Below are 15,022 nucleotides of genomic sequence, written 5' to 3'. Positions count from 1 at the left end.
TTTCTTTATATAACTACATATACTCCCTTTCCTCTCTCTTCCAAGCCTGTATACATTTTTACACACACTATAAACTGTTTAGAGTTTTATTCCATCTGAATCTCTTCTTACTGTGTTTCTGTAATCATTTTCTGACCATTGCTTTTTTTTTTTTTTTTTTACATTTTTACATTTTTTTTACATTTTTACATTTTCTGACCATTGCTTTAAACTGCAGAGGCTAGGACAGAAATGGCAAGCCTGGTTGCTGGCTCCGCCCACCGCAGCTTCCCAACATGGCGGAGGTAATTCACCACCAGACCAGCTCTGGTCACCATGCTCTCCACCAACTCTGGAGGCAGTGGGTCTATGCCTCTGTCAAGGAGAGTGTAACGTGTAACCCAGAACCCCACCCCTCCCCCATTTTTAAAATCTGTACTAGCAAAAACTAAATTTGCCACACAGTGCACTGTGATGCTTGGAGATGCCACTGTGTACTGTGGCAGGAATCTTCCATGTTGCTTAGTTCATGGCAGCTGGCAGCCAGCTCTCTCTCACAGACAGCTGTTGGGAGAGGAGTCTCTAAGCTGCTACTGGCATGAGACTGTGAGACTAGGAAGCCAAGTGTGACTCTGTTTCTGTGTGTTCAGAATCTTTAAGCTTTCTTAGCTCTATGTGGATCAGTGCCCAATGGTGAGCGCCAAATGTAATCAGAAGTTTTTCTCCAGTCCCACCTGGCCTGCGGTCCCACAGCCACTTATAAAATGATTATTCAGGGGTTTATATTAATTGCCAATTGCATGGCACATGGGAAGCTTCTCACTAGCTAGCTCTTATAACTTAAATTAACCCATTTCTATTAATCTGTGTTTTGCCACGTGTTCCAGTCTGCTGGCATGTTGTTCCTTGGGCAGCAAGCTGGCATCTGTCTGTCTCTCCTTTCTCTTCCTGTCTATCTGCTTGGATTTCTGCCTGCCTCTAAGCTGCCTTGCCATAGGCCAATGCAGCTTTATTTATCAACCAATCAGAGCAACATATATTCACAGTATACAGAAAGACATCCCACAGCAGGATACAGTGTTTGAATTTTATATTTTATTTAAATACTAGCAAGAAATTTAAATTAAAGTTAAAAATCGTGAATGATTGATGCTCATTAAGTTCTATTTCTTATATAGACACTAAACAAATGCATACACACATGTTCATATCACATTGAAATAGACTCTCTTGCTGATATTGTTATGTACTTATTTTTGGCTAGAGAAAGAATAAGAATTACTATGATTTAGGGCAAAATAAGATTAAATGCACAACTAATGAGTGTATAATATGGCTGTTTTAAAATTAAATGTTTGACTGGTTTTGTTGGCATAAAAAATTGACATGATCTTCATGTATACACACCAGAAATATTGCTTATGTTATAAGCTTTCTAATAAACTAGACATAGAAATGTAATCTGGAAAATCATATTTCAGATAATTTCCTTGCTTACAGAATTTTAGTTCATTTTTATGAGAGTGACATTTGTGGCATTGGAAAAAAATTATAACCAAAACTAAAAAAAAAAATCTCGATGAAAGAAAACTCCCTTTTTCCCCAACAGGTTTAACACTGACTGTTTTACATTCAAATGAAAGAAAAGATTTTCTGGAAGCTACTGGTGTTTTAAAAGGGTAAGATTGTATATTTTTAATATATGGCACAGCTCCACAGGAAAGGGAGAGCTGTACTGTAGCTCACTGGCTAGGAGTGGCCATGGCCTTGGTCCCTATTACTTGGGAAGATGTTCCTCCCAGAGTTCTCTTTAAGAAACTGTGGCCTGGTGGTGGTGGCGCACGCCTTTAATCCCAGCACTCGGGAGGCAGAGCCAGGCAGATCTCTGTGAGTTCGAGGCCAGCCTGGTCTACAAAGCAAGATCCAGGACAGGCACCAAAACTACACAGAGAAACCCTGTCTCGGAAAAAAAAAAAAAAAAAAAAAGAAACTCTGAAGTCCACAGCTTTACTCTCCTCATGAAAAAATGCCTTAAACACTTTTAACTCTCAACATAGCCATGTCTGTTTAATAAAATTAGCATCCAAGAATTTAGCTCAGTCTTAATTAAAGATCCCAAAATTATCATCATTGTTGTTAGAATAGAAATACTACTGGGAGGAGTTGGGGGTTTAGCTCAGTGGTAGAGCGTTTGCCTAGCAAGCACAAGGCCCTGGGTTCGATCCTCAGCTCCCCCCCACCAAAAAAAAAAAAGGGAAAAAAAACAACAAAAAAGAAATACTACTGGGGCGGTGGTGGCGCACGCCTTTAACCCAGCACTCGGGAGGCAGAGGCAGGCGGATCTCTGTGAGTTCGAGGCCAGCCTGGGCTACAGAGCGAGATCCAGGACAGGCACCAAAACTACACAGAGAAACCCTGTCTTGTGGAAAAACAAAAAGGGAAGAAAGAAAAAAGAATTATCTTTTAAAAGATAACCTTGTTTTCTTCAGTTTCTTGGTTTGTCACATCTGCTTCCTTTCTTCCTGGGGACAGCCTGCTGGTAATAGACCTAGAGTTGGGTTTTTAAATGCCTTTATTTTGTCTGATTTCACATAGAAACTGTTTCTAATATTGGGATCCAAATAATAAAAGAAATATAAATAAAATAGGAGCCCATAAGAACTGGGTATACACACTTTAAACTTCTGGACTGACCCGGATGGAAAGGAGTAGTGGAGGGTTTTACTTACGGCCGTGCTGTATTACATGAAGATGATGTGGCACTTACACTGCTGTGTCCATCAGTTCTTGTTTTCATTAAACACTTTTGAAGCCCATTCAGAAGAAACAACTCCATCTGACAGCTGTCAGAAAATACCCTACTATGGAGATTCTCAAAATTAAGATTTTTACATTGGTGAGGTGAGGCAGTTTTTCATGTAATCATGTCTATTATTCATGATACTCAGATAATTAAATCAGAATTACATTTGGGATATGAGCATATGAAATTTTGTATGTTCTGCTATTTTTTTTAAGTATGATTATCCGAGAGAAAGATAAAATGAAAGCCAGGCATGGAGGTGAATGCCTTTAGTCCTAGCACAGGGAGGCAAAGGCAGACAGATCTCTGTGAATTTGGGGCCATCCTGATCTATACAGTGAGTTCCAGACAACCAGGGCTACACAGAAACTCTGTCTCAAAAAGTATAAACAAAACAACAAAAGAAAGATAGAATGAGGTCAACACAGTTGGGAGAGATGAGCACAGTGTGCTGATGCTTTTCCGGTTGAGTAGGCAAGGTCAGGAGAGCACAGGAAGCCATCTCTACTGTTCCAGTTAAAGAATGACAGGTCTAATTCCATTGTCTTCACCTGCTTTTGTCTTCAGGACAAGTTCCTGTGTGGTTGTGCATAATCACTGTATCAGAGCAGATTTCCCCTGGAGCAGCTTCTCACTCGTGGTGGAGTACAATCACGTGGGGCACTCTTGCTGGGACAAGCTCTGCCAGCAGTTGAGTATACCTTTCCTGGCCTTCAAAGTCGTGGTTCCAGACACAGCTCTGAAAAGTAAGGAGACAAGCCAGGGGCCTATTCTCCACTAGACTAGACCTGTTCTGTTTGAAGAAACAGTTTTCTTTGTTCAGATTTCTATTTATAAAACAAACATTGTATTACATAGTTTAACATACACCTGCAGTACTACTGCTAAACAAAAGAAAGAGAGGTGTGGTATAAGAAAATGTAAACATTCATAATTCTCTTCTTTAGGAAACACCTTGCTGGATAGATTTGGTGGGTTTCTCTTGGAGATTAAGATCCCATACATATTTTTTGCATCTGAAGGAGTGCTTAATACCCCAGAAATGCTCCGGCTGCTGGAATCTGAGTAAGCCACGATTTTTAGTTGCTGGTCTCAGCACTTCTGTATGTGTGTGTGTTCTGATGAATTACACTGTATATGCTATACCTTGTCTTTCTGACCCAAGACTAAACTATACAAGAACTTCTTTCCACAGAGTCTATCAATTTATATTTCTAATACCTAAACTATAAATAACTATTGAGTATTTTTATAATATGTACTAATTTTATGGACAAAATGAAATTAAATTTTTCTTTAATTTGCATTTTATCTAAATTTCTTTTGTTACCAGCACATAAAAATATTTTGTGTGTTCTTTTTCTGTGAATTATATGTTCAAACATTTGAGCCATTTATAATATTCAAAATGATAATTTTTGCTTAAAAACAGCATGGAAAACAGGACTATGAAGTTCTAAATGAAAATTATGTTTTCAGGTCATTAGTTCTAAGGTTATATCAACATTGAGCATTTTAAATTAAAAAATACTGTATGAAAGTATACAGGATTATTGAAGTACACATCAATGAAGGAAACGTGACTTATTGCTTCAGATAAAATCCAAATCAACATTCTATGCTTTTGTTTTCATATTGAAAGACTATATATAATAGGGTACTCATGAAAACGATTACCTCACAAAAGCAGTTAAAGTGTACACACAGACTTAGGTTGTAGCTCATTTGTCGTGTGAACTTAGTATGTGTTATGAGGCCACTGAGTATTTGTGAGGCCCTGGATTTAACCTCCAGCAACAGCTTGACCTCTAAAAGTAAGTCCATTTAAAAGAGAGAAAAGAAAATTCTGATAAATGCAGACTCTTACAGTCTTTTGATGTGATATTTTGATTTTATGAGTCACTGTTAAAGAACTAGGATAAATGGGTGAAAATATTTGTAATGATAGTATACAGACTAAGAGCACAATTAGTAAGACAGCATATACCTTTTAAAAGGGTTGTCACTGTAAAAAAAGAATTAGCACGGGCTGGAGAGAGGGCTCAGCGATTAACAGTACCTGCAGAGGACCAGAGTTTGGTTCCTAGCACCCAGGTTGGGCAGTTCATAAACACCTGTAACTCTAGAAGTGACCTAGGGAATCTTTTCTGACATCCATGGGCACCAGAATACACATGCACTCACATACACATGCATGCATACACATACATAAAAATTAAAACTAAATCTTTAAATAAATAAATAAAAATTTTAAAAGAGATTAACACAATTCAAGGTGAAACCAATAGAAAACACACCAGAGACCTTCCAAGCTGAGCAGGTACAGATTAAAGGAAGTGTAGGCTTTCTTTTATATACTGAATAAATCATAATTTTCATCCAAAGTTTAAAGGGTAAGTTCATTTATGAAAAAACAGTAATTCACATAATTTAATATTCAGAAGGACAGCATAGTACTCTGAAGAGAATTTTCAGCCATGATGTTAATTTAACTGAAGAATATTGTCTTTTGCAGCTATAATATTACACTAGTGGAGAGATGCTGCTGTGAGTCACTGAAACTGTTTGGAAGCACAGAGCATTATGTAGTAGTAACAGTTGATGAGCATACCGCTGTGGTTGTGCAGGTAAAACTATGTAATAGAAATAGAAAATCAGGAGGGAAGGGAATCTGGGGAGATTAGTATGAGGAGTAGGGAACAAATGTTTTCAAGGTGTGAAATTATCACTTATTAATAAAATATATTAAAGCTAGAAAGTCAAGCATATTAAAATAATACAACTATGTAATTTCTTTTCTATATGGAGCTTAACTATAATCTGCGATCTTTTCTAAATTTTGTGTATGGGCACAGTGTGCCAAATTATCAATGGAAAATGACTGCTAATCTTCCTGAATGCCATATAAATGTTAACATATTTAAGGAAGATGAAGACAAGACAAGCCTAGTAATGTTTATCTGCAGTCCTGACATTTAGGAGACTAAGACAGAATTGCAAGTTTGAGACCAACCTGAGTTATATAGAACAAGACCCTAACTCACAACAAACAAGCAAAATGATAAAGTAAATGAAGAATCTGGGGCTGGAGAGATGGCTCAGGGGTTAAGAGCACTGGCTGCTCTTCCAGAGGTCCTGAGTTCAATTTCCAGCAACCACCTGGTGGCTCACAACCATCTACAATGAGATCTGATGCCCTCTTTTATTGTGCAGGCAGAACACTGTATACATAATAAATAAATATGTTTTTAAAAAATCTTTAGCATTGTATATTGGCCTATTTTAAAAGAGAAAAGTAGTGTAGGAAGTTTAAAAAAATACTGAAGGCTGCAAATAATAGAGTGCAGACTAGCATGCATAAAGCCCTGAGTGTGATCACTAGCTGTACAAACAAAGCAAGATAAAGAAAACCAAGAACCAGCCACATTTTCATATAAGAAAGTACAGAACAATTATATATGGTTAGGTAGTCTGTTCTTTACTTCCTTTTTATTTTATATGTATATTGTGTGACTGTGAGTTTATGTGCACCATGTGCATGCAGGTGCTCAAAGATCCAGAAGGCATTGGATCTCCTGGAAATGGAATTACAGGCGACTATAAGCTACCTGATCTGGGTGCTGGGAACTGAGTGAATCTGGGCACTCTATGAGAGTTGTAAGTGGTCTTAACTGTTGAGCCATCTTTCCATCCCAAGAAAGTATGATATTAATTAATAGTTAGAAATGTGGCATTTCCTCTAATGCAAATAGGGATTACTTCAAATTGTTGTTTTTTAAAGAGAGAGACAATCTCTAAAAGTACATAGAATTTAGACCTACCTCCTCGCCTGCAATGCTGCCACTCAGACCACAGCTACTGACATCTTAACATCATGACTGTGAGACTCACAAATTTGTCAGAATACATGATTTGCAACTTAAGGTGTATAAATTCTTGGAAGAGTCTTCTTATATGTTTGCTTGATTGAGGTACCAGTTGCAAAGAAATGGAGATTGGATATCAGGTTTGAATACAAATTATTAGTAAATGTGGTGAGGTCTGATTTGATAAGCAAAAATTACAATATAAGAATGATATAATGGAAAAGTTCAAGTCCTGGATTATTAAAGAGACAGTGTTTCTTTAATATTTAAAGTTCTTGGGGCTGGAGAGATGGCTCAGAGGTTAAGAGCACTGACTGTTCTTCCAGAGGTCCTGAGTTCAATTCCCAGCAACCACATGGTGGATCACAACCATCTGTAATGAGATCTGGTGCCCTTTTCTGGCATGCAGGAATACATGCAAACAGAACACTGTATACATAATAAATATTTAAAGTTCTTAATTATTTGTTGACTTGGAAAAACTGTCTTAATCCACAGTTATAGAACTTCTGTTAGAAGTAAGACATGTCTTGAATGACACTGTAGGTGGAGTTTTCCTATCGCGGCTGCATGTTCCCAAATACCCAGCAGCTGCTTCCCAAATAATTGACTCAGAGGCTTAATATAAATTATAAATGCTCAGCCAGTAGCTCAAGCTTGTCACTAGCTAATTCTTACATTTTAAGTTAACCCATATTCCTTATTTACATTCTGCCACATGGCAGTACCTTTATTAGCATGGCACATTCATCTCCTGCTCCCTCTGCATCTGCTGGTGACTCCTCTGACTCCACCCTTTTTCCTTCCATAATTCTCTCTGTGTCAGGCTGTCTTGCCCAATGTCTTCCTGCCAAGCTTTTTTATTAACCAATGAGAGGAATACATATTCACAGTGTACAGAAGGGTTATTCTACAGCATCTCTCCTTTTTTGTCTAATTTTAAAAAGGAAAGTTTTAACCTTAACATAGTAAGACTATATATAACAAAACAATTATTAAGTAAGAATTACAGTTACAATATCCAATCCATTTGTATTTGGCAAATTTAGAGAAAATACTCAATTATCTATCTTATCTTGGTGAGTCTAAAGTTTAATACCTAATTTGTTTTCTGACATAACTATGGAAAGTGATAAATTTAACTCTTTAGTCTTTAACTCCATCAAAGACCCCAGAAGGATGAAATGTTATCTAATGACAGGGACATCAGGCTGTCTGGATAGTCACCCAAAGTTCCTCTGTAAGGTCAGGGCATCCAACTCTGGCCTACAGGCCTAGCATATCTGACAGACTTTCCTGTGAAGCAGGAATTTTGAAGGACTGGCCTACATTGTCTTGGCAAAGTTTGGCAGTCACCTTTTTTGTGTCCTGTTGGTCCAGTTTGGACAGTAACTGTCAGCAATTGAAGCAAGGGCAGTTTCTTTGCCCACATGGCTAGCTTTTGCCATAAAGAAAGCAAACTCCATATGGAATTTCTTCAATATCCATCATCTTCTCTAAAGTGGGTTGATGCTGCTGGGCTTAAACATGTCTCACTGTCATGAAAAGCCTTAGGTTATTAAACATGTTAAATGCCATACTCTGTAGGTCTTTGAAGTGTTTGAAGACCATCTATCTGTCTAATATATCTGTATATGACCTTGAAAATATACATAGCATGACTATAAGTTTGACTATTTAGAAATAGATTTCTATTAATCTATATTTCTTAATTATACATTACATTTTAAAATGAGATGCATAAACATAATACCTTTAATAAGAGTAGAAATATACATACAATTTAACAAAATTAACTTTAAATTTGTATCAATAAACCAAAATCCATGCCAATGTAAAATATTTAAGATTAATAGTTGTTTTTTTTATTAAAGTAGATTCAATAATCAACTTTTTTATACTATCATTTCCGTATCCTTCTGTTGTTGTTTGTTTTTGCTCTTTTTTGGGAGGCCCACCATCCAGCACCCAAATAAATCATACACAGAGGCTTATTCTTAATTATGAATGCCTAGCCTTAGCTTGGCTTGTTTCTTGCCAGCTTCTCTTAAATTATCCTGTTTATCTTTTGCCCCTGGGTTTTCCCTTTTTTATTCCTGTATACCTTCCTGTTTTTCTTACTCCATAGCTTGCTGTGTAGCTGGGTGGCTGGCCCCTGATGGCCTCCTCTTCTGACTCCTAGACCTCTCCTCCCAGATTTCTCCTATATATTCTCTGTGCCTGCCAGCCCTGCCTATCCTTTCTCCTTCCTTGCTATTGGCCATTTAGCTTTTTATTAGACCATCAGGTGTTTCAGACAGGCACAGTAACACAGCTTTACAGAGTTAAACAAATGCAGCATAAACAAAAATAACACATCTTAGAATAATAGTCTACAACATCCCCCTTTTTCTTTTTACAACAAGATCCTTGAGTCTAATTTCCTTTGTTTAGCTTTTTTCCTGACCATTACCAATAACATGACACATTTTATCAAATTTCTTATTACATTTTAATAATTAAAGGAAAAGATGATCCAGACTATTGAGGGACCCAAGAAGCCCACCCCTTTAAGCAGGGCTCCAGGCCTTGATCTCAGGTCACAGTGTTTGCATGACAAGTGAATGTACCAGTTGCAACATCAACAGGCTAGTCCACAGGCTTTGAAATGTACTTCCTGTTGCCTTGGAATAGCCGGATCCCAGTCCACAAAGCACTTTACCAGCACAGGAGCATTGATGGAAGACTCACCAGGCTTCCTGATGCTGTCACTAGTTACTTGTCTATGTCTACTGCAGCTTTCCTTATTTCCATATGATTTTATTTTTACTTTAAACTATACCCTCTTAAGTTACCATTTATATACCACAGACTGTTGAAAATTTTAAACAGTAGTCAACCTAATGTACCTTTTCGTTTTCTTTATTTTTATAGGACCTAGAAGAATTACATTATGAGAAGGCATCAGATAATATCATTATGAGATTAATGGCATTGTCATTCCAGTATAGCTGTTGTTGGATAATACTGTATCCCAAGGAAACATTAAGTTCAGAGTAGGTAAACATTCTTCCTCCAAAGTTATGTTCATAATCTTCTTTGGTCCTCTTTGCACATAAATGTTCATGCCAAGTTCCACTTATTCATCTAGTGTGCTTTAGTGAGCGGGGTCTGGAGCTGGAGGCAGCATATTGGAGAACAAAGAACTCGGGGGATAATACATGTTGTCCTGGACATTCTGTTCAGATCATCCCCTCCTACCCCCATCTCATTAAGAGTTATTATTTTAAGTGTTTTATTTCTTTGTAATCCTGGGCTTGTTTGCTATAAGATAAATCATTTTAAAACCACTTCTAAAATCATGTTAATACATCGAATGCATAACTTCTTCCTGTACTTACGTCGTTGATGAGCTTAACCAAAACATTAGAAAATGCCATGGCCAGACAATGGCTTAAGTCATCATTATATTTGTCCTTTCCTTTACTGATAAGCATAATAAACATTTCTCCTTTATCATCTGCCAGCTGGCTCTTCTCCCTTTCTCTGTACCAGCCTTTGCCTCTGGAGGGCACTGTCTCAGGACCTCAAGATGCTCATGTCTTTCACTGCTCTGAAGCATGGAAGACGGTGGCAGTAGTCTGTTGTTCTAAACTCTCCAGTTCTGTGACACTCCAGTGCCTTTGACAGTCCACCTTTCTGAGTGCTTCCCCTGCCTTTCTATCTTCGTTGTGCCAGTATATCTGTCTGGAGTTCTCTTCCTCCTGTTCCCTCCATTATCCATCTGATCTACTGCAGCTTCTGTCAGTATCTGGTGCTATATAATGACTACATTTCTTTCTGCAGCTGCAGTCTTTCTTGGGAATTCCTGGCATAAACCTCTAAATCTTTACTAAATACTCCCACTGTCATATTGCACAAACTGGCAAAGCTGACATGTTCAGATAGGAACTGACTGTACAGTCTCTGTCCCCTGCAAAGCTGTACTTCTTCTTACCTGCCCTTGAGTAATTTTTGGTGTCTGTCCTGCATTTTTATTGCCAGCCCCTTAGCTCGGAGTCTCACTGTTTCATGTGGATTGTTACACTACCTGTTGTTTTCTACCTCCACACGTCTCTCCGTGTTCCTCTAAGTGGTGTGTCATATACTCAGTGGATGCCCTAAAACCAAGCCCTGGTTATTCTATTCTTAAGAAAAGCCTTTACTGAGAGGTTGGGAAAATAACTCAGTCAGTAAGGTGCTTGGTACAAGGAACTGAGTTGGAATCCAAGGACCTGAGTTCAAATCCCAGAACCCATGTTGAAGCAAACAGCAACAACAATAACAACAAAAATAGTCGGGCATGGTGGTGTGCATTTAATCCCAGTGCTTGGGAGGCAAAAACAAGTGGGTCCCTGGTGCTCACTGACCAGCCAGCCTAGCCTGCTTGGCTAGTTCCAGGCCAACTATAGACCCTGTCTAAAAAATCAATATGACAGCACCTGAGAAATAACACTTGCAATTTGCTTCTGGCTCTAAGCAGGGCACAGTAGTGAACACCTTTAAACCTAGCCAGAAGTAGGCAGATCTCTGTGAGTTTGAGGCCAGCCTGGGTACATAGCAAGTTCCAGACCAGCCAGGGCTGCATAGTAAGACCCTTTCTCCAAAAATTAAGAAAGAGGACGAGGAGAAGAAAAGGTCATTAACTTCTGGCTCTGTATGCATGTGTACACACACACACACACACACACACACAGAGGGTCTTTACAGAGTTCCTACTTACCGACTGAATACAATACAGACTGACGCGTACGTGTGAGGTGTCGGGATGTGACCCACCTGTATTTGCAGGTTGCTTCTTCACTTACTTCCGGTTTGGCCAGGTGCTCTCTACTGTCGCCCATTTCTTTTCTGCTTCTTCGACTGTTTCCTCTAGGGAACTGCACTCAACTTTTTGTCGGGCCTGTCCGCAGGTCCTATGCTTTCTACTTCACCTCTCCCCAGAACTCCCTCATGCACAGCTTTCCACCCTGTGAACGGCTTGGCTCTGTTTCCTCGTTTATGATTGGATTCTTTGGAGTACTTGTCCTGTAGTGTAAGACTTGCACACTGCTTCGTATGATAGACGCTCAGTAGCTGTTCACTGAATGAGTCAGCCTTCCTTCCCTAAGGAACAGCTAACCATTCGACTGTTTTCATTCCTGTAGTACACAGCCCTAACTCACAGCAGCCTATAGTCTCTAGATTGGCTGTTAGAGAGGGCGTGAGTAATTTGACATTGCCGGTAACTCTTCACTTTCTTGACGCCACTCTGGCTTACTAGGTCATTGGACTCTTCCAGTTCAGTCATCATCTTGTGAGGACAGATACAAACTGGAGTCTGAGTCTAAACTCCTTGACTCTTAATCCCTTTCTGTTAACAATCAGCCCCAGCAAGCCATTTAACAGAGTTAGCCCTTTCCACCTGGCTACGACATAAAAACTGTGGCCCCGCTTTAACGCCCTGACTTTTAAGATTAATAAGGCCTATAAAACACTTCAAGCTTGGTGCCTACCTATAAGTCATTTTAAGCTTTATCCAAATTTTAGCAATTTTTAGATAAATTACTTACTTGGAAGTTTTCTAAGGTTGTTTTCAGATTGCTGTTTATCTATAGTTTTATGGTTCAATTGAAACACAGTGGAGAAGAGCAAATATCCCAACGTATTTTTTACCTATCACGTAATATTCTGAGATATCTTAATTTTTATCAGAATATACAATGTGATCATTTATTTATGATATTATCATAAATATAAATTAGTTTCCAAATTCTGAGTTTCATAATTCTATTTTATCAGGTAATTGTAACCTTTTGGAGGGGGGTTGAGACAGGGTTTCTCTGTGTAGCCCTGGAACTCTTTGTAGACCAAGCTGGCCTTGAACTCACAGACAGAGATCTGCCTGTCTCTGCCTCCTGAGTGCTGGGACTAAAGGCCTGTACCACCATACCTGGCTGGTAATTGTAACCTTTAAGTAGTATCTCAATAAGATGATCAAAAGAGAGCAATAGAAAATGCACAAGAAATGATTTCAACTACCTGAGTTATTCAGGCATAGAATTTCAAGGAAGAGCATCAGCATCCTTTGAGAATACCCCTTGGTTTGATGTTTGCCAGGAAGAACCATCAAATAGCTGTACTCCTGTCTATGACTTACTGCAGTCCAAGGTTAACAGCCTATAATGCAAAATTAAAAGAGAGGAAGCTCATTGGACAAAGCCCTGAGAAAATTCCAAGTGTCTTTTCCTAGTTTGTACACAGAGGTGCTTTATTTTCTCAGTAGCAAGTTGTGACGACACTACAACCCTTTATCCATCCAGGGAGTTAGTTAGAGGCACAACGACCAGGGTTAAGGGCTTAGTACAAGTCAGAGCTTCCAGGGCTCAGAAGGTAAGCAAGTGTTTAGCAGAATTCATGTTGTTTGTACAAACAGCTTGGGCACAGTACGTTACTCCACCAACCTTTAACTCTGTGGAGAAAGTCTGTCTGGGTGTTGTGTGATACCACTCATGGGAAGATGCAAAAAACATCCACTCACCCTGAATAGGAACCCATGACAAAGCAAGGAGAGCACAGTCTAGCTTGGTGAACCAATGAATTCATTGGGATTCCTTACAAGAGTGCAGGTGAAGGGTTAGCCAAGAGCAGAAATAACTCATGGAGAAAGAACATGACCAAAATCCCACCCCAGTATGGGGTTCACCAAAGCTGCAAACCTGTAACTCACGGCACAACTACAGACATCTTGACAGGCTGCAGACGGTCCTTTCCAGGCAGCTCAGCTGGAAGAGGCTCAGACCACCCAAGCTGCCTGGAGGAGAAAAGAGCAGAGACCAGGGGAGCTGCCTGGAGAGGCTTGGACCAACCAAACTGTCTGGAAGAAAGTACTCCAACCATGTGAGCTGTCTGTAATTGTGCAGAGAGCTTCAGGTCTCCAGCTTTTGTGAGCTGTCACTCATGCTGGAGTGGGCTTTGGTGGTACAGCTGTCTTTGAGTCTTTTCTGCTCCTGTAAGTAAACCCTCACCCATATGCCTGTAAGGAATCCCAATAAAACACATGGTTCCCCAGGGTGAACTTCAGTGGTGTCCTTCCTTTGGTCTATCAGTGCCTCCCTGTCTGGGATGAACATTCAGGTCTCCCCAGGAATGATGGTAGACAACTGTGGAGGAAGAAGCTAGCACACGGGACAGAAGAGCCAACAAATGCCTAGAGAGAGGAGCACTTGCTTGGTTCTTAGTAGTAGACTGATAGTCTCTTCACTGCTGCTTAGAATATATAAAGTGAGTAGGTAACCATAGAAATGCCACTCTCAGGTCAACATTCACGTCTGACCTGGTCAATAACTGCAGAAAGGGGAAGAATGCTTCTTCTAATGCAGCAGCTCATGAGAGATGGTAGATATCCTGGCTCTGGTCATAGTTGTATCTGAGCCTCTTACTTTGACCCAGAGCTGGAATATTCTCTGTGTCTAACTTTAGTTCATACAGTCATCCCTGGACATGAGAACGGAGTGGCTCAGATTTTCTCCTCACCTGTCAGTCATCTGGTCCATACAGTCATCCCTGGAGATAAGAACGGAGTGGCTCAGATTCTCTCCTCACCAATCAATCATCTCCCTCCACGCACCCTCAGCATCCCTAGATTTAATAGTGTGCTTAAAGACAGAACGTGGCAATGTCCTTTCCAGAGAGGGTTAAGTAAGTGCAAGGGGAGGTGGGACATGCCGCACCAAACTAATGAGTGAACACAATGATATCATTCTTAGGTACCATCTCACGGAGAAGACACTCCATCACCTTGCACAGATTTATGCAGCTTTGGTTCCCTCTGGTCTTAAATCTGAAGAACTGGATGTAAAGGTATTATTTCCCTAGATGTTCATAATTATTGTTCATAAACTATTATTAGACTTGAGCTCAAGTGCCCAGTGAGAAGAGGCCTTGAACAGACACAATTCCTTAAGAGCCAAAAAAGAGCAGGGTCAAATTATTAAATACATTTACCTCCACACTTCTATTTTAAAAGCATTTATGTGTGTTACACAAACACACACGCACACATAAATTCACACAAATAAATATGTGACAAGAACTTGAAGCCTTGTGTGGTGCACACACCTGTTGTCTTGGCACTCAGGAGGCTGAGATGAAAAGATCATGAGTTCAGAGCAATAGGAAACTATACAGTGAGACTGTCTAAAAATCAAAACAATGAATGCTTTTAATTTAAAAGAAGAAAAATAAATGTCCCTTGATCAAAACATGGTCTTTATGAAAGATATACTGAGTTTTCATCTGCTGCAGAGTGGAAATCTCAAGACATTTTGGTAGGGGATGTGTACTGGTGATCTCCAATTTCCTCGCTTGGCCCCTT

The 15,022-nt window shown here is 39.5% G+C and overlaps 1 protein-coding gene and 1 non-coding gene across 2 annotated transcripts in view; both read left to right on the top strand.

Annotated features, from left to right (window-relative positions):
- Shoc1 (shortage in chiasmata 1) overlaps positions 1-15,022 on the top strand; it is an 82,906-nt gene that overhangs the window by 54,401 nt on the left and 13,483 nt on the right. Inside the window, 6 exon segments of the mRNA XM_036179886.1 lie at positions 1,589-1,658; positions 3,350-3,528; positions 3,730-3,847; positions 5,298-5,409; positions 9,562-9,683; positions 14,415-14,508. Of these exon segments, the coding sequence (XP_036035779.1) occupies positions 1,589-1,658; positions 3,350-3,528; positions 3,730-3,847; positions 5,298-5,409; positions 9,562-9,683; positions 14,415-14,508 (695 nt within the window).
- Positions 2,145-2,216, top strand: Trnaa-agc. Its single transcript has one exon. It is a non-coding gene; the product is annotated as a tRNA-Ala (tRNA).

Source organism: Onychomys torridus, chromosome 2, assembly GCF_903995425.1.
Source record: "Onychomys torridus chromosome 2, mOncTor1.1, whole genome shotgun sequence".
NCBI classification, from domain to species: domain Eukaryota; kingdom Metazoa; phylum Chordata; class Mammalia; order Rodentia; family Cricetidae; genus Onychomys; species Onychomys torridus.
The sequence above is the reverse complement of the archived record's forward strand: the minus strand, read 5'-3'. Positions and strand labels throughout refer to the sequence as shown.